This window comes from Rhinolophus ferrumequinum, chromosome 9 (genome assembly GCF_004115265.2).
Source record: "Rhinolophus ferrumequinum isolate MPI-CBG mRhiFer1 chromosome 9, mRhiFer1_v1.p, whole genome shotgun sequence".
Classification (NCBI taxonomy): Eukaryota; Metazoa; Chordata; class Mammalia; order Chiroptera; family Rhinolophidae; genus Rhinolophus; species Rhinolophus ferrumequinum.
In genome coordinates this window covers 14841145-14860030 of record NC_046292.1, presented here as the reverse complement: position 1 = coordinate 14860030, position 18886 = coordinate 14841145, and the positions used below count along the sequence as shown (strand labels likewise).

The window sequence follows — 18886 nt, the reverse complement described above, 5'->3', positions numbered from 1 at the left end:
CCAAAAAACCCTGATTTGTCATATTTGCCACATTTCTGTGGTGTAAATATTCCCACCATGGCTGACTTCAAGCTCCCAATCAATGGTTTAACAACCAATTCGCCAAATTCCAGAATACTTAACAATTGGCTCTTATGAGCCAGTGTGAGCTACTCCAGCCCAGGGCTGCTGCTCCCGCTGTGCCTGCAATGGTGTGTGTGTGTGTGGGAAAGGGTTCTTAAACATTAGCTATTACTGCAAGTCTGGCAGGTCAACAGTGTTCACTGGGCACCCTCCTTCCCCCCATTTTACACACAGAACTTCTTGAGGTTTGGAGAAGTTCAGCTACCCATCCGAGGTCACAGCACAAGCCAGTGACTTGCTATCCTACTTTCTCTCAACAAGGCTGTACGTAAGCCTCCGTATGACCATCATCCCCACCCCTCTTGGAGGGAATTTCCAGGCCCCATAAAGATGGGAGCCCTGTTCCCGCCCAGACTGGATGCTCTACCCCAAAAGCCCTGAGGTGGCTTGGCAGGAGGGAAGCTCTTACTGGCTAGGGCTCCCGCCAAGCCACACCTGCCCCACCGCTCCTGAGCTCAGATCTGTCCTGGCTTGTACCTGCCACATGTAGGCTTGGGGAAGCGCTGTTTTAGCAGCTGGTGAGCAGAGGGCCCTTATCCTTGAGAATGTTAGGGGAAGAGGGCATGTGACTCATTCATTGTGCTTGGGTGGGTAGAACCTGCAGCCAGGGGAGGGCCAGACCAAGCCCAAAGAGATTTTCAGCCCTAAAGGCAGGCTGGCCCCACTCCAGGTAAGGACTCAAGTGAGTCACACTTCCAATAGTCACCTGAGGCTGGGCACAGATGTCCTTTAACTAGGGTGGGACAGCCAAAAGTTGCATTGCTCTTGGCTCTAGCTGTCCCCTGTACAGAGCTGGGCTTGCTCCTTATCTGCGATGCTTCTAAGAGCCACGTGGCTGAAAGGACAAGGGAACACTCCTCCCACCATATCAGGACCCAGGGAAGGAGAGAAACTGCTGAGTGGCAGGTTGGGGATTAATAAGCAGCATATGCACCATTGGGGCAGGGTCCTAAGGTCTCTGGAGAAGGGGGTTGTTCCCTCCATTCTGAGGACCCAGGGGAGTGAGCGGCCCTTGAACTCTTCGAGCCTGGGGTGGGAAAGGGCCCCTGATGGTCTTAGTGGGGCACAGGAGGGGACAGGGATGTGGGTAGGACTGCAGAGAGGGGGAGTGGGGTGAAAGGAAGAGAATGGGCAGGCCAAAGGCTAATGGAAAACCCATGATTTGCAGCTGGTTTGGCAATAGAGCTAAGGAGCCAAGGTTGGAGGTTGCCCCAATGGGGCAAGTGTGGGGGCCATTGTGGCTCGAATCTGTCAGGGAGGGGCCCCCCAACGACTCGAGACATTCTGAGACCCTGGCACCCATCCCTGCAGTGCTAGGGAGGGAGAGGCAGCTGGGCTTGGCTGGGTGGTGGGGGATGGGGACTTAGTGGGGGACGGGGCCACAGCGGTGTACCAGCCTCTGTCTCCAGGCTGAACCCCTCCCAACGCTGCTCAGTTCACAGGGTTACTTACTGAGTCCTCACCGAGTGAGGGGGTGGCCCACCCTCTTCCTTGCTTAGTGCCTCAGCCTGTAGAACACAGAACACCGGGTTCTAATTCTGACCACTGGGAGAGCTTAGGTAAGTTTTTTACCCTCTCTGAATCTTAATTACCTTACCTGGAAAACAAAATACCTACCTCTTAGGGGTGCTGGGAGGATTAAATGAGAGGGTGGATGTGAAGTTCCTGGCACTGACAATGTCGGGTTCTCTGGCACATAGAAGGTGCTCCACCAAAGTCAATTTCTCGGGGATGATCCTGAGCAAGAGGTGGGGCAGGCAGCTCCCCCATATCCTCTCCTTCATGTATCCCCGCACTTGGAGTCAGCTGGACCCCAGCCGGCTGGCCTGACTCCAGGCTGGGCCCTGAGAGCCCAGTATCTAAGGACAGAACCACCCCTCCCACTCCAGGCTCCCAGCCCTTTCTGGCTCACAGTAAGTGATGGCAAAATGCTTTCTAGAATTTTCTAGATGTTAACATGCTTAATGTAAGTACTTTGCCATTAGAAACCATATTTCTGTTTCCACAAATCTAAAACTCTGTTGTATACACAGTGGGTCATGGGAAATAAGTATTTAATGTATGTAAATGAGAAAATAAACTTGGGCTATTTGTGTATCATTTAAATTGAAGGACCAGGGAAATGGAATAAGTTATATTTTCCATATTTTATTTATTGCATATTTATTTTCATAGTAAATTATGAATGGCATACGTCTACTAAATATTTTTCTTAAATTCTCTTGGAAAAGATAAGTTTTTCTGAAGTTGTAGGACATGTTGTTAGGTATATACTCGTAGTAGTACATTTGTCAATTGGTTGAAGGCCTTGTGGCCCCCAGAAATCCTAGAGATCCCCAGGAGTTGGGGAGGCCCGAGAGAGCCTCTCCCGATCTCATGGGACACAGCCTGGCTTTCTGGGAGGATGGAGGAATAGCACATTCCTCCTGAAATAATCGTCCTGGAGCTATTTCCAAAGGCTCTTAGTGCCAAGGCCAGAAATGGCCAGTGATCTGGATGTCTGGGTACCTTCAGGACAACGGCAGAGACGTCCAGCCCTCTCTCTGGCCGCTTGCCCAGCCCCCAGCCCAGATCAGAACCAGGCTTGGCTGAGGCCCCACGAAGGAACTGTTGACACCACTTCCCTGGTCCACTGAGTTCCCCCAGGCTCCTCTTCCTCCTTAGGATGGGTGCAGGGTGGGGGGGTTCTGATCCCTCCTCTGGCTCCAGGTTTCAGTGAGATAGCCACGCCACCCCAGGCAAAATGTCCTTCACTCTCAGTGACTGTGGGCTGGGAGGGTGTAACTTGGATCTTGTCATTAGGAAACATCAGATAAACCCAAATTTGAGAACATTCTCCCAAACAACTTGCCTGCACCCTTCAAAGATCCCAATGTCAGAAAAGACACACTGAGGAACTTCAGGTTGAAGGAAACCAGAGACCTGAGAACTAAAGGCAATGCCTGATCTTGAATTGGATCCTGGATCGGAGAAAGAGTTGCCATGAAGAACATCTGAGGAACAATTGGTGGAATTTGAATACGGACTGTATATTAGACAATAGTACTGACTGGATCAATGTTAAATATCCGGTATTTGGTAATTGTAGTGTGGATATGTAAGAAAATGGCCTTGTTCTCCCACTATGTAGGGGATACATGCTGAAGTACTCAGGAGTAAAAGATGCTACTGTCTGCAGCTTACTCTTAAAATAATAATAATCGGGGTGTGTGTGTGTGTGTAATGACCGATGTGGCAAAAGTGTTAATAATTAGTGGATTTGTATGAAGACTGTATGGAAGTTCATTGTCATGTAAGTTTTCAATAAGTTGAAAATTTTTCAAAATAAAAAAAAACTGTATTTCCAATATTAGGGAAGGAAATGATGGAGGGAAGCTTTTCCTGGCAAACAAAACACCGTGAGAACTCAAAAGGGGGATTTTGTTCGTTTATTCAACAAATATGTACTGGATGCCCCCTATGGCCCAGGCCTCGGCAAGGGGCATGGAGGTTCTGAAAGGAGTTGAGATTTGTTCCCTGAAGAATCCTCAGACTCTAGCTGGAGCTCCCTGCGTAGTAGGCACTCAATATCGAATTGTTGAGTGCATGAGGAAGAGGTGAGAAGGGAGGAAAGAAGATGCTGTTATGGCCTAGGAATGGGTTACTCACAGGGACAGTACTTCAGGGTGTCTGAATAAATGTTTGCTGACCCAATGAGAAAAGGCAAGGAACTGATGCTGCCCACAGCCTACGGGAGTTATGTTAGACCCCGCGTACAACTTCCTGACTCTCAGCATAATTAAACACTTAGAAAAACAACAAGGAATGCTGGAAATCATCCACTTCAGCCTCGCTTTAAAAATAGGGCCCATCTGTCCTGGAAGGCTTAACGTGGTGCTGGCCGTGCGGCAGGGGCCTGACCAGGATGACCCTGGAGGCCCCTCCCAGCTCTAGGATTCCGTGAGTCTATGACATGGCCAGCAGTCTGGAGTGGCGACATGAGGGTATGCCCAGTGGAGAGCAAGAGGAGGCCCAAGTCATCTACCTCGAAAGACAGAGTGAGAGGGGGAGAGGTCCCTTACGGCCGTGGGGCCCAGCCAGCCAGGAAGGGAAGGGTGGGGCCCTCAGTCACCTCCAATATTTCCAGAAGAGGAGATGGGGTGGGGTTGGACCAGGGAGGGAAGAGGCAAGGGTCTGGACATTCCACGCGATTCAGACCCAAAGGACAAGGGCAGCTGAGGGGCCACGGGCTGGGAGAGGAGCCGGCAGCTGTTTTCTGTGTAGGACAGGCTTAAATAGTGCTCTGTTCTCAGTAGGCAGAAGTGGAAAATTAGCATCAAGCTGGCAGTACTGGGGGAGAGCAATCAGAGCCTTCCTTCTGGTGGCGGGGGAGCATACTGGGGGACTCAGGGAGAGGGAGGGGAGGCCTACACTGCCCTTGGCTGCGCCTGTCAGGCCCAGGAACACAAGGTGGGGTGCCCATCTCTTTGGCCCGGTCAGGACTTAGTCCCTGTGAAGTGGCCACTTTTGGACCAGAAGGGGTAGGAGTCCCAATACCCACTCCCCTTGGTAGGGTGGATGAGGAGACCCCCTACTATCAGAGAAGATCAAGGCTAAATATCCCAAAGGTTCTAATCTCACAAGTCCAGTCCCACTATTAAACTTTTCATATCACCTGCCTCCCACCATCTGGGGTACCTAAAGTCAGGATCAACTTAGTTACAGGGTTAGCAAGCGCCCCTCTCCATCTGGTTCTACCCATTGTGCCCCCATCCTTGCAGGCAGAGCAGGTGAGGTGAGGAGTCTTCCTCAGTAGACTGTGAGAGGGCCCAAGTCACTCCAACAACATAGCATTGTCTTTCAGGGGTCATCCAACACACCCAAGATAGTACTTTGTCCCCACCACTAACAAGCTGTGTGATTTGAGGCAAATCACGTCACCTCCCTGAGTCTCAGTTTTACCGTCTGTCAACTAGGAATAGAATATTAACTACTACCTTGCTTTGTATTGAGAATTACACGTGAGACACAAGCAAAAGGATGAGCTCAGAGAGAATACACGTAGTATTGCGTCACTTCTAAGACACGTGTTTTTAGTATCGGGGTACATTGTGTAATTGATGATTAGCTGTTTGGTGTTACCTCAAAAGAAAGTGTGTCTCAGTGCTTGGAATTTCACCATTAGAGATTCAGTCCTTGGTCTCTGTGGTCTTCTGGAACCCTTGCTTAAAGGGCAAATGGGAGCTAGATTTAAAGAACAAGAGAGACTGTCCCACTTTTACTGAGGGGGTTCTCTGGCCTCGGTCATTCTCAGAAATCTTGCTTTTCTGCCCATCTTTTGCACTTCTTTGTGCTTTTTGAAGAACAGCTGTCTGTTTTGCAGTTTGAAAATCCCTGGGAGTAAGAGGAAGAAGGGGAGAGGGAGACAAGTGGTGTTGGCTCTGTGGAGGCAGAGGGAACACCTGGAGAGAAATCCTGGAGGGAGGTGGCAGGGAGCCAAGGAAAGCTGACCCAACTCTCTCCTTACTAGGCCCAGGTACCCAGACTCCAGGTGAGCTCACAGCAGGTCAGTGCCACGAAACTTTATCCGCCCAGCCTGGACAATGTCTAGACGCCAGGTGAACCGTTCCAACACTTACAGTCACTTGAACCATCCCAACCTTGTGTCCTTTCCGACCCGAACTCCAGGCTGGTCCCAGTGCCCCAATGTGACTGGAGCGAACAGCCTTAAGCGCCTCCACCCCCTGAATGGCTTGAAGTTCAGTGGCTGCAGCAGGCCTTCGGAGCAGTCCAAGATCCCCAGCTGCCCCAAACTTCCTATGAGGAGAATCTACACGGGCCAGCCGTGCAACACCAAGTGTGCAGAGACAAGGCATCTGGCGAACCGCCCCAAGGTGGCCCAAAAGCTCTCGGGTCGTGGCAGACCCCACTGCCTGCTCTGCACAGATCGTCCCTCGGACCCCGCTAGCCCCACCTTCCTGGACCACCTCATCAAAGGCATCAACTACCTTGACAGATCCACCGATGCCTTTTACACCCACTGCCCCAAAGCACTAAGCCTGCCAAGGCTTGCAGCCAACTACCTAGAACGCGCTGCCAACTCCATCCACCTGAACCACCCACACCACTCCTCCCCCCACGGTTACTTCAACACCAGCGCCAGCACGGTGCCGTCCACCAGGAGAGTCAATGCTCTGAAGTGTGTGAGTGATTCCATCAACACGAGTTGCCCACAGCGGCTTCAAAGCCGGAACCTCACTACAATGCTGCTGCAGAGGCCGGGGGTCAAGTTGCCTGAACTCCCTTTGTTTCGCAACAGGATCTTGGGCCATCTGCCCAAGTTCTGGGAAACAATCCGCTCAGGCTGGGGAGCCCCCGAGCCCATGTCTAAACCCTGTAGCTGGTGGTGACATTGACACCGACCGCGAAATGGACACATGTCTGTCAGGCTGCAGTTGTGGAAAATAAATCGTCTGTGGCAAAATGCCCCTTTCAAGGCTCCGTTAAGGGGAAGCTGCCGTTTAGATTAGGGGTTATGAATTCGAGGACCTACAAGGGTAGGCAGTTAAAAATGAGTGGGTGATTTACTTAGGGTGGTCCTAGGGAATGGTGGAGACTGTGTCTGAGTGGAGAGGGAATACCTGGTCTAAACCTAGCTCTCAAATGGGTTGTTGCCTTTGCAAGAAAACCAAGAATCTGAGTTTTATATGTTAGCATCAAATTCAAAATGGCTTAATGCTCTGTGGGTTGAACAAAAGTACTTGCTAGCTGAATGTGAAGCCCAGAGGTTTCAGTTTGGAATCTCTGGGTTTTATCTTGAAGGGATCACTGGGGAGGTTCCTAGCCTCCCTTAGCCTCAGTTTCCCCACATGAAGAATTAGGCTGGCTGTGTATATCCAATCCCCTTCCATATTCTTCTTTTTTCAGAATTGTGGTTGATTTTAGCACGTCATCATTACTACGTGGCAGGCACTGTTCCAAGGGCTTTACACATATTTATTCTTTTAAACATATGGTTTTGATGACTGGGGACTAGAGTGGACCTAGAGAAAATTTTACGAGGCCAGTGTGTTGGAACAGGCAACCAGAGATAATGGCAGGTGGAAGGATGGTCCTTCCTGGGAAATCTCTGAAAAGAATGGTTCTGTCCAAGCCAGGTGACGGCTGGAGGGCCAAAATGAGGTGGTCTCACACTTCTTGCTGGGGATATCTGGGAAAATGTTCACTGGACCATCAAGGGCTCCTACCCTTCAGACTCAACTGATTCGCGTACTGAGACATGAAGCCGCACAAGGCACCCAGGTATTCACTGTCCTGCTGGCGAGTGACGCTGGAGACCTGCATTCCAGCCTAGTTCTGCCACTCTCCTTCCCTGAGACCTTGGGTGTATCATTTCCCCTCTCGAGGCCTGCTTCCCCTTCTGTAACGTGCGCGGGGTTGCTTTGCTGATCTTTAAGGGCCCTAGAGTCTGGTATTTCTGAGTTTCTCCTTCTGATCCCAAGCCTGGCCTGGAGCCTCCTGAGCTGAAAACTGAGAGTGGCCCCGTCTCTCCAAGAATTCAGGCCTCTTGAGTCCTGAGTCATCTTCCTAGGGGCCATTTCAGGCCCCAGGGTCCACTTCTGTGTGGCTCTGAACTTCAAGCCTAGTCCCTTCTTGCAGGAGTTTTCCTGTCTCCTTGGAAATATGAGGACCAATAGCAGCTCAGAATGAGGAAAGTGGCTGACATTGAAATAATGCAGAATCTGGAGGTTTACAAGGTTCCAAGGCTCTTGGAGGAGGTGGCCTGCTGTGGCCTGGCAGAGAAGGCTACAGACTTGAATATCCCTACCATGAGACCATGAGATCACCACGTGATCCTAGGGTCCTAGGGTAGGAGGAAGAAAGGGGGCACTGAACCTCTAGCTCATTGAATTCACCCCCACTTCCATTCCGTCTCTTGAAGACAAGGGAGAGCCTCCTTGGGACCAAAGCTCAGCAGTTCAGTACCTTCCTTTCTTTCTTTCTGGCATCCTTTCCCTCCCCAGGGAGACTGACTTTTTCTGAGGGGTCCTCAGCCCCCCCAGTGACCCACTCCCATGGTGACCATTCACAGCACTACAGCTTGTTAGAGTCCATCTGGGCCCAGCTCAAGAGGTACTTCAAGAGTGTCCTGATTCTCAAATTCCCTATCTGGCTGCTCAAAGCCACCCCCTTCCTGTGCTAAGTCCATGTTTGCCTAAGAAGTGTCCCTGACTCTCTCGGAGATGCCTACCTCAAAAATGGTCCAATTCCCCCTAATCAGAGTGTAAGACCCTTGCCTAGAACACTGCTCTTGAGGTCTCCAGTATCTAGCCCAGCTCTGGCTCACAATCGAGGCTCAGTTATATTGATGTTGATTACTGGGCCTTGTGCCCAGTGGGTGCTCAGAAATGGTAACTACTATTATCTTAAGAATAATTACAGTATCTTGCCTGCAATGCATTTTCAATAACTGATAATAATGATGAGAGCAGCATTTATTAAGCGCTTCACCATACCCCAGGCATTAAGTGCTTTGTATGTATTTAGTCATTTAGTCCTCATACTAATCTTTTAAGGAAGGCACTCTTGTCCCTATTGTACAGATGAGGAAACCAAGGCACAGAGATGTCAGGTGTAAATGATATGATAAAGGTGGTTACAATGCATAGAACACAGCAGCTCGTCAAAAAGTGGTTGGCATTGTCATTATAGAGTACTTAGTGCTTAGTAGGTGCTCAATAATAATAATAATAATCTTTATGATTACATCTTGGAAGTAGAAGGTGCTCCACAAATGCACACTGTGGGTGCCCAAAGAATGGTAGGTGTCATCACAGAGCTCAGTACATAGTAGGTACTCAAATCGAGTTTGACCATTGGTTAGGGATTGGATTGTACCCTAAGGGGACAGGATCTCTGAGCTGGGCCCAACTGCCACTCAGGATAAATACTCACTGCTCACGAGTCTCATCTACCAATCACCCAGTCCAAGTCCAGAGAAAATAAGGCTCTTAGCTAGAGAAGGCCCTCTGCTCTGTGTAGTCATGTGGGGGCCACAGGAAGTCCCAATATCCACTGTTCAAGCCATGCATCTGCAGGGTCCGTGTAAACAGGAAGCAGCGTGCTGGCTGCAGAACAATACCACGGCCTGCTGTGCTGTCCATCTCATACACAGAAGCTGCCTAGGTGTCCCCGAAGCTGGGGGTGCCTGGGGAAAGTCCTTCACGCTTCCAGAATTACATCATCATCATTTATTGAGCATCCACACCATGTGCCAGGCATGCCGCTAAGGCCTGAAGCATAGCCTCTCAGCCCTATGCTCCCTGTGAGGCTAAGTTTTAGTAACCCATTTTGTAGATGGGAAAACTGAGACTCAGAGAAAGTGACATGCCCAAGCTCCTACAGCTGGTAATTAGCTGAGTTGGGATTCTAACCCAGGCCTCTGACCCCTAGCCAATGCCCTTTCTATCCAAAGTGCAGTTTCTTTCTTAGTATTTATTGAATGGATTTTAAGAGAAAGAGGTGTATATATTGGCCTCTAAAATATACAATAAATTAGATCAAGTAAAGATGGTGTTTAACCCTGGGGGTTTGGGCTGCCCCCAACACCAGTCTTCTGAGCAGGGCAGTGCTAACCTGGAACACGCCCTTTCTAGAAACGAGAAAACGGAGGGAGAAAATTCCTCAGAGTTCACCTGTAGTCTCAATTGCCCAATCCACTGGTCCCTGCATCATTTGGAAACATTGGGTATATAGGTGTATGATATTAGAAATATTTTTGTATATTTAAAAAAATGTGATGTGGTCCTTTTCAAACAGATAATTTGATATCACTAGTCTATGACCCTAAAAAATAAAAACAGCTTTTTGTATGGCCAAGGTACGTGTTTGAGAGACATACTCACCCAATTCCTGACCCTTTCTCTACCACTAACCTTTCCTTATCCTGACACTAACCCTCTAAGCCTTAGCCCACCCCGCCCCTCACCCCCTCCCTGAGGCCCACTTTATCCCTAACTGTCTTTTCTATCTACACAGGACTGTCCTGCTTGCTCTATATAAAAACATAAGACTAGGAATGGGGGACACCCTTCTCCCCAGTTTCATCCACGCTGCCCTCTTCTAAGTTGAAATCTCAGGAAAGGGAACGAGCCCCCCGACATGTGCTGTGGCTGAGTTGGTACCACCATTTTTGGCAAAAGCCTCTTTACAACCTCCTGGGCCCCTCCCAACAAGGCAGGAATTTCTCCCGAACAATTGAACAAAGCCGGGAACTCAGACTGAGAAGGCACAGGACATTCCAAAAGGATTTCTCTCAAGCTCCAAAAGACATGTGGGAACACTGCAGAAGGTTTGTAGCATAGCAAAGAAAAGCATGAAAGGGACGGAAAATCTGCGCAGTAGGAAGGGCAGTGCAGACTGGAGGAAGGAACAAGGGGCCAGGGTCAGGAGCCCTGGGTAGGAGGCCTGCCTCTGCCACTCGTGACCCTGCCAAGGCCATTCCACCTCTCCGGCCTCAGATTTGAGGTCCTTAAAATCTGAGGTTGCTGCAAAAGGAAACACATGGATGCACACATATGTGATCATAGCAAAGCTTTATTCATCACAATGACCTGGAAAGAGCCCAAATAGCCAACAAATAAGATAGGGTTAATGAATGATGATGTGTTGAGGAGACACAATACCACATAATTATAAGAAATATGATGTGCAAAGTCAAGATGGGTTTTATTCAAAGTAGCCGCCCTGCAAATTGCTAACAGTTACCATCTGTAATGAAGAGTTTGGGCCAAAATGTAAATCTGTGTGTTGCTTCCAAAATGGACCAAGTATTACAGGAAAAAAAGTGTCAGCTAAACTAAACAGAGTGCTTACTGATACAGTTGGTTTCCACTCTGAGCAAGCCTCTTATCTCATCTCAGACTGGTAATAAACAGTTTGGGGACTGGCACTGATCCACAGAGCCATTTTTAAGTAGCCCTGGTCTTAAGTAGCCCTGCATTTATGAAAAGAATGTTAAGCGAGAAAAGCAAGACATGAAATCATATGCATACAAGGATCACAGGAGGTAAAATGCACATGTGTACAGTGACGAAGGAAGGGAAATGAACATTTATTGAGCTCCGGCTACAGGTCCTACACAGAAGTCGTCCTTAGCTGAAGCAGGGGTGTGTGGGCAGGAATGTGAGGGGGCACGTGGAGATCATAAGAATTCAAGTCTGGCTGGAGGGGAGCAGTGGGGGTCAGGGAGCACGAGTGACAAATTCAAATTATTGAAACCATTTATAGTCAGCTCGGGAGCGAGGCTCTGGAGCAGTATTTGCAAAGCGTGTGATGAGAAACACCAGTCTTGGGAGATGTTAAAAGATTTTTCTGTATCTTGAATATATTGAGGAGTGCTGGATTAAATAGAGCTGGACTGGAGACCGTACTAGAGGTCTGCTCAGAAATGTCCCTGTGTCGGTGTCTCTTGAGATGACCACGTTGTGGGAAAGAGGACAGAATTCCCAAACTTCTTGACCAGGGAACCCCCTTTTCAAGGAGCATCTCAGAGGGCAGGTGATCCATGAGGCACAGAGTGGGACCCAAGGCAGGAGCTCAGCAAGAAAATGATTGATTTAAAAAAAAAAAAAGTGATTGATAATGATGAGAGGAGGTGGGGAGATATCACGAGGGGACAGAGGGCCAAATCCCAAGCCATTTTCAGAAGAGTCACACTCCTGCCTGGGCAGAGTTGAGGACAACCCAGGAAGGCGCAGAATTGGGAATGGTTGAGAACATGGGTCTAGAGTCAAACATGGGCATGAAGCCTGGCTCGACCACATACTGACGGACTGTGTGACTTTGGCGGGCCACTTCATCCCCTGGGCCTCACTTTCCTTGTCTGGAATGGGGCAGTAATAACATACACTCACTTGTCTACAATCCCAGGACTGTGGTCGTGATCAGATGACATTCAATGTTGATCAAATGGTGAGGGAAGTTTATCTTTGCCCCAAGTACAAACCAGAAAAGGGACGTTTATGCCTTATGACATGGCTGAATCAACTTGCTCTTTCATTCAAGTAAAATTATTCAAGTGCCAACTCCGTGCCAGGCACTGTGCTCTTCAAAGGGAATATAGTTAGGAACAAGACAGAAACCAGACAGTCGTGCCCCCTGCCTTCATTAGGCCTCATAATATTAAATGAGGCAATTGTCAAATCATTGCAATTGTCAAAAATGTTAAGAGAGAGAAGCATGGAGGAGGCGGGTTGTAGCAGGAGGCGTGATCTAGTCTGGAAGGTCGGGGAAGGCTTCTATGGAGACATGATGATGTTTGAGCTGAATCCTAAAAGAGAGTAGGGTGAAGGAGGGGTGGGTGTTGGGTGAAAAAAGCACTCAGCCATGCTGGGGGAGGGATGTGGCTGGAGAAATGGGCAGGACTATACCTTGTCAGGCCCTGCGGGTCTTCTACCCTCCAAGGGAAGTTTTAGAAGTTTACTGCCTGCTTAGCACTGTGTCCTCTCTCTTCTCCCTTCTCTTCTCCATGTCATCTCCTTGTTTTATTTCCCATCCCCACTCCCTCTCAATAACCAATTTCCTGTTCCACATTCTTACCCAAGGACAGATCCTACCCTGCCAGCATCTATTTTCCCGCACAGGCATTGGAACCCTTGTGCAACATAAATGTTTACTTTCATTATTGAATAAATGCAGGGCCACAGCTAGTCCATACAGTGCCTTTGCTCTGTTAGCAAAAGGTACCCCACCCCCCGACGCCCTCCCGGGCCCACTTGGTTTCATTCCCTTGTTGAGTGAACAGCCTGTCCAACCGTCCACTGTCGCAATGAACAAATGAATGAATGAATGAATGAATGAATGAATGAAGAAATATGAAATAATGAGACACTCAGAGGCAGAGAAAAGATTTGGAGTAAGAGTGGAAGCCAGGAGAATTGGAGTCCTGTCCATTTTGGAGCAGCAGACAAGTGACCCACAAACTCTGGCTACTGGTTCCAGAAGGTCCCCAACTCCTGCTTCTCAGAAGTAAGAATGTTTGGGTAGAGCCAAACTCTTGTAGCCTCTCCTTATCTAAGGAACCTTGTGCAAGACTTGAGTTGTTTCTTTCCCAAAGAATGTGACGAGTATCCTGAGCTAAGAGTACGTACAATGCGAATATAGGCGCCTCCCAGACTCAGCAAAGCCCAGAAACCCTGCCTCTGCTCCTCTTCTAAGCCTTATGAGGAGATAGGCAGGCCCTAGACAAAGCAACTTGAGAACATTTACTAAAGATATCAAGGACTGCAAAATAAAACACAGCCGGCCAAATCCCTTAGTGGGAGATGATGCAGAATAAATAGGTGTATGACCAGTTCTCAGGGTGGGTGGGGTTACTCTGGAAGACTTTCTAGACAGGCCATATTTTCCTGCCCTCGTGTCAGCCCAGTTCCTTCCAGTTTCCAGTCAGCTTTACCGTGTCTTTCCCCAACCTCTTTTCAGAAGCAGGACTTATAGCTTGGATTTAGTCTTAACCAAAAATCTACAAAGGGTTACTTGTTTCTCTTTTCCCTTTGCTCATGGGCAAATCATCCAAGAAGCCAAAGTTCTGGAACTTAAAGGGCCAGAGGTAAGGAACAGAACTAAGGCAGCTCACAAAATGCGATTTGTCATGGATGCTGACCCTCAAGGCCTTGGAGAAATCCTGGCCACCTGCCAACTCTGAAGTCAGTGTTTTAGCCTGCCTTCTTCATCAGACAGGGAGTTCTCAAATGCAAGGCTATATTCCTCCATCAGATGGAGATCCTTGGGGTGGGGCTTGCATCTGGCCTTCAGAGTAGGAGCAACACATTGGGTACAGAAGCTGCTCCTCCATCAGACTGGAACCCCCTGAGGGCAGAGTGTGTTTCCCTCCTCAGATTAGTAGCTCACCCAAACACAGTAGTAAGCTGCTTATTTAGTGATTACCCTATGCCTGAAACTGTTCTTTTTAAACAATATATTAATTCATTTTAATCTTCATAACACCACTATGAGGGAGGTCTTAGCATTATTCTCCTTTTCTAGATGATAAGATTGAGAGGTTGAATAATTTGTTCATGATTGCACAGCATGGTGGTGGAGGCAGGATTCTCCATCAGACTGAAAACAACATGAGGACAGGGACGATATCCTCCCCCTTTCCTCCATCAGATTAGGGGTTCACAGAAGGCCAAGATCTGGCGTCTGTCCTCTGTTCACCCCATCTCCCTGTCTGGCGCAGAAACAGACCTTATTCTGTGCTGTGCCTGGCATCTGGATTGGGGTCAGAGAGGTGGCTAAACGACCGCGGATGTAATTTCTCCCTTTACAGCTCTGAGCTGGTCCCTTAGAAAGATGCCCCACAAGGTGGAGAACCCCATCTTTTGGAGATAGGCATCTATCTGGGATGGGAGTCAGGATGCCAGCGTTTTCTCTATGCCTGGATGGGAGGCGCCAGAGTACCTGCGGGACTGCCGGCTGCTATCACAGGGAACATACCTTCCGGAGGCAGGCCTGATGCCGCCCAGTTAGCTGGACATTTCCTTCTGTCCACAGCTCACCTCACTCCTGGCTGAAAATCCAGCCATGAGTCTCTGGAACCTAGCAACTGTCGAGGAAACAATGGAAACTTCAGTTTTTATTCTCCTCCCTCTATCATTACTCAAAAGGTTTTCCTCTAAGACACACACACACACACCACACACACACACACACACACACACACACACACGTTTTTTTCTCCACCCATCTGCCTGGGCTGCCTAGAAATTTTCAGGCAGAAAGGAGCCCTGGGCCGGCCCGGTGGCTCAGGCGGTTGGAGCTCTGTGCTCCGTGCTCCAAACGCCGAAGGCTGCCAGTTCGATTCCCACATGGTCCAGTGCCAGATGACTCAGTTGGTTGGAGTGCGTCCTCTCAACAACAAGGTTACCGGTTCGACTCCTACAAGGGATGGTGGGCTGCACCCCCTACAACTAACAACAGGCAACTGGACCTGGAGCTGAGCTGCGCCCTCCACAATTAAGATTGAAAAAAGGACAACAACTTGACTTGGAAAAGTCCTGGAAGTACACACTGTTCCCCAATAAAGTCCTGTTCCCCTTCCCCAAATTAAAAAAAAAAAAAGAAAGAAGAAAAATAAGAAAGGAGCTCTAAGCGTAGGCGGTAGGGAGGCCTGATGGTGTGGCCATGTGTGCTGTCTGCGGGTCTGTGTCAGACGTGGATCATCCGGGACTGTGATTTACTGTCCAAGCATCTGTGATTGGGGCTTTGGCAAGGTTTGTCGGTGTCTGGGTCTGGGTGTGTATGTCTCTGGCACTGGGGCTGTGATTTATGTGAATCAAAATTGGTCTGTGAGTATCTGGAAAATGGTGTGTGTAGGGGGCAATTCAGTTCAGTATGGTGTGCCCACTGTAAGTCATTGTGGTTAGTGTGCAAGAAAATGTAAAAAATACAGGCCAATGTATATGTGAGAAAATTATGTTGGCCTGTGTGTGAACTGAGCACCTGTGAGGAATTTTTGTGTGAAAACATGTCCTTATTCTTCGTGTCTTGGGATTCACATATGTGAGTCTGTGTAAAAATGTGAATATGAATGTAAGTGGTTGTGTGTGTGCGTGTGTGTAAGTTGTGTCTGCTGTGTCACCTGCAGAGGTGAAAGTTTTGAAGAGATAAAGTGTTCTTTTGAGTCTGTGAAGACAATTAGCGTATGAAAATTGGGTACCAGAGTGAGAAAGTGTGCTGAGTGTTCACAAGTAGCGGATGAAAGTGTTAGTGCCTGAAAGTTGCAAGTGTGAAAGTGTCCTGTGAGCCAAAGTTGGCATGTGTGTGCACGTGTACAGGCGCCTGTGTGAAAGGTGCCTACATATGTGACCGCTTGGAATTCTGGAGAGTCCTTGAGAGTTGCCCGTGGGAGGAGTTACGTTTGTGGAATGTGACAGCGTGTGAAGCTGTTTTAGGGGTCTGAGAGTCAGTGGTAGCGTGCGGGAGCGGCGTGAGCGTGGAGGGAACGCGAGTCCTGCACGCAGGACTCCAGCCCCCGTCCCATCCCTGACTCCAGGCCGGGTTTGGCGGGGAGCCGGGCCGGGCCGCGGCCCGCGCGGAGGGGGCTGTGGGGCCCAGACAAAGGCCCAGTTGGCTGCCCCGCCAGCTAGGGCGAGCGGCGCCCGCGGTCCGGGGGCGGGGCCTGGCGCCCCGGGCGGGGCGGTTCGAGGGCGGGGCCTGGCGCCCGGGGGCGGGGCGGGCGGCCGCGGGGGCGGGGCGGGCGGCTGGAGCGGTGGGGGTGGTGGGAGCGGGCCGTGCAGTCCCCAGGACTCCGCAGGCTGGCCAGCGGGCGGCTGCTGGCGGGCGCCGAGCGAGCGAGTGAGCAGAGCGGGCCGGGCCATGGGACGGCGGGCGGCGGGCGCGCTGCTGCTGGCGCTGCTGCTGCACGGGCTGCTGCTCGCGGTGAGTGTGCGGGGTGGAGGGGCAGGGGCCGCCCCGAGCCCTGCTCGCCGCGCCCGCCAACTTGGCGGGGGCGCCGAGGCTGCGCGGTTGGGACTCTCGTTCGGGACGGCGGCGCCTGCCAGGGACCCTGGGCAGGCACGGGCCGGTACCACCCTCCGCCGTGGGGCTGTCCGGTGGAGCGCCCAGGGAACGCTGTGTGGGGCCAGGGGCGGGGCCGGCCCGCATGGGAGCCCTTGGGTCGCCGGGCCACGTTGCCGAGTCTCCGTGTCGCTCTAGGCATGGCTCGGCCTGCTATTCGTGGGGACCAGGCAGAGAAACTTCGAGCAGGATGAGAACTTGGCAGGGTGAGGGAGAGCACCCCTTTCGATGACACCTTAGGAAAGAGGCACTCAGTGTTGATGGAGACCCTATCAGTCCTCACTGGAACTTTACCACGCCGTCTGTCCCGTTGGGGACCTAGTAACCAGGCAGGCACAAGTAAAGAGCCGTTCAGAACACAGCTGAGGCTTGTGTGGAAAGGCTTATGTGGAACACCCTGGGAGCCTGGGGTACAACAGCCCAGCGCTTGAATCAATCCCTGCTCTTCCATGCGTCGCTTTGTGACCTGGGGCAAACTAGTTAACTCTCTGAGATCACCCTGCGTGCCTAAAGGCAACTCAAAATACTGGCCTCCAAATGTATGGCCGAGGGTGGTTGTTAGGACTGGATGGAATGCGCAGGAAAGTGCCTGGTGCAGGGCCTGCTATGGGGTGGATAGGAGGTGAATCTGCTTCCCCAGCTTTCCTCTTCACCGGTCTTCAAGGTGCAGGAGAGACCTGCCCCTACAGCCCAGTCTCCTGCTCTGAGCTTGGATGGGCCCCTGCAGAGAAAGAGAGAATACTTGTCTGGGAGAGGCTCTGAGGACCTGAGTGAACTCCAGGAGGGTGGGGCTGGGTCAGTGGGCAGGGATCTGGTGGCAGATGTGGGTGGGGGCACATCTGGAGAGCTGGGTCTGCTGTGGTGAACCACAGAACCACCCCCACCCTCTTTGAGGTGGTCTGAGACTGTCCCTGTCCCTGCCTCCCTGTTCTCAGAGCCAAGAGAAGGACTTTTCTAAGCAGGCCAGTGTTTACCCAGTGACTGATACCCTGTCCTCACCTTGCTGGCTCCCTCTCACCTCTGCCCTCCTGAGTCACTTGGTAACCCCCACCCCAGACCTGACCCCTCACCTCTCTAGCCCCACCCACCCAGCACCTCTCCTATCACCCCCTCCCATCTGGGCAGCTTCCTTAATCCTCTGTCTGAGCCTCTCTCCCCAACACATCTAGGAGGGCCCATCCGGTTGTTCCGCAGTCTTGATCTGTACTTGCAGCGCCACAGCTCCCAACGCTGATCTTCCCTTTTTCTAAAAGTAGGCTCCAACCTAGCAAACAGGCTGACCCTCCTCTTAGCTCTGCCCCCTGAAGATGGTGTCCTGGGTGTCTGGGTTCTACAGTGCTGGAGTAGGAAGTTGGTGGAACTGTTTGCTATGTGCAGGAGGAATTTCTCCAGTCATCTCATTCACTTGTTCATTCAACACATCTTCATTGATCAGCATTCCATGACAGTCGGCAGGAGTTCAGGGTTCATTCATTCTCATTGGACAGATATTTGCAAAGCACCTACTTAGCAACATGGTGCTAAGGGCTGGGGTTTATAGGTGAGCAAGATCAGGCCCTGTCTGTGCTTTCCCAGAACTGAGATCAGTAAATAGGCAGCTCCGATCCTGTGAGATTCTAGTTTCTTCAGCAACCTCACTGAGGTCTTCATTGTCCCACCCCAGGCTGATGGTGGAGGGCTGAAAAGAACTTAGCCTCTGGAGGCTCACAGACCCAAGTTTGAATCCCAGCTCTGTCATTTTCCAGTTCTGTGATCTGGAGCAATTTCCCCTCTCTGAGTCTCAGTTTTCAAATCTGTAAAATGGGGCTAAGAAATTTGTTATAAGTTTTAAATGACATCAGGTTCCTAACCAGTGCCCCAGCAAGCCTTTGGCTCCTTGCCCTCTGCCCTTTATCTCTTCCACTCTTTAGTTCACGTCCATAAGCCAGTATTGAGTAGGTAAGGGTAGGATACAAGAGGAAGAGGATAAGATAGTGCTTAAGGAGACAGGAAACAGCGGTCTGTGATTAAGTGTAGGAGTAATTTCAGTTCAAAGGAGGTGGGGAGGCTTGCAGGAGGAGGGGGCCAGGCCTGGGTGACGCAGGGCTTGCGTTGGCCTGCTGACCCCTTTTCTTCCTGCTGGGGACTTAGCCCTTCCTTTTTTGGGGCCAGCCCTGCCATGAGACAGGAGTCTTGAGGAGGTCATGGTGATTATGGTGTTTTC

The 18886-nt window shown here is 50.5% G+C and overlaps 2 protein-coding genes across 2 annotated transcripts in view; both read left to right on the top strand.

The window, feature by feature from the left end:
• The first annotated feature begins 4100 nt into the window (after positions 1-4100).
• LOC117026768 (uncharacterized) lies at positions 4101-6512 on the top strand. Its single transcript, XM_033113801.1, has 3 exons — positions 4101-4160; positions 4884-4897; positions 5669-6512. The coding sequence occupies exons 1-3, from the start codon at positions 4101-4103 to the stop codon at positions 6510-6512; spliced, it is 918 nt and encodes a 305-aa protein (XP_032969692.1).
• Positions 6513-16413: 9901 nt separating this feature from the next.
• Positions 16414-18886, top strand: part of HSPG2 (heparan sulfate proteoglycan 2) — a 98142-nt gene continuing 95669 nt past the window's right edge. The window contains exon 1 of the mRNA XM_033113772.1: positions 16414-16545. Within this exon, the coding sequence (XP_032969663.1) occupies positions 16483-16545 (63 nt within the window). The 5' untranslated portion in view covers positions 16414-16482. The remainder of the gene's footprint in view (positions 16546-18886) is intronic.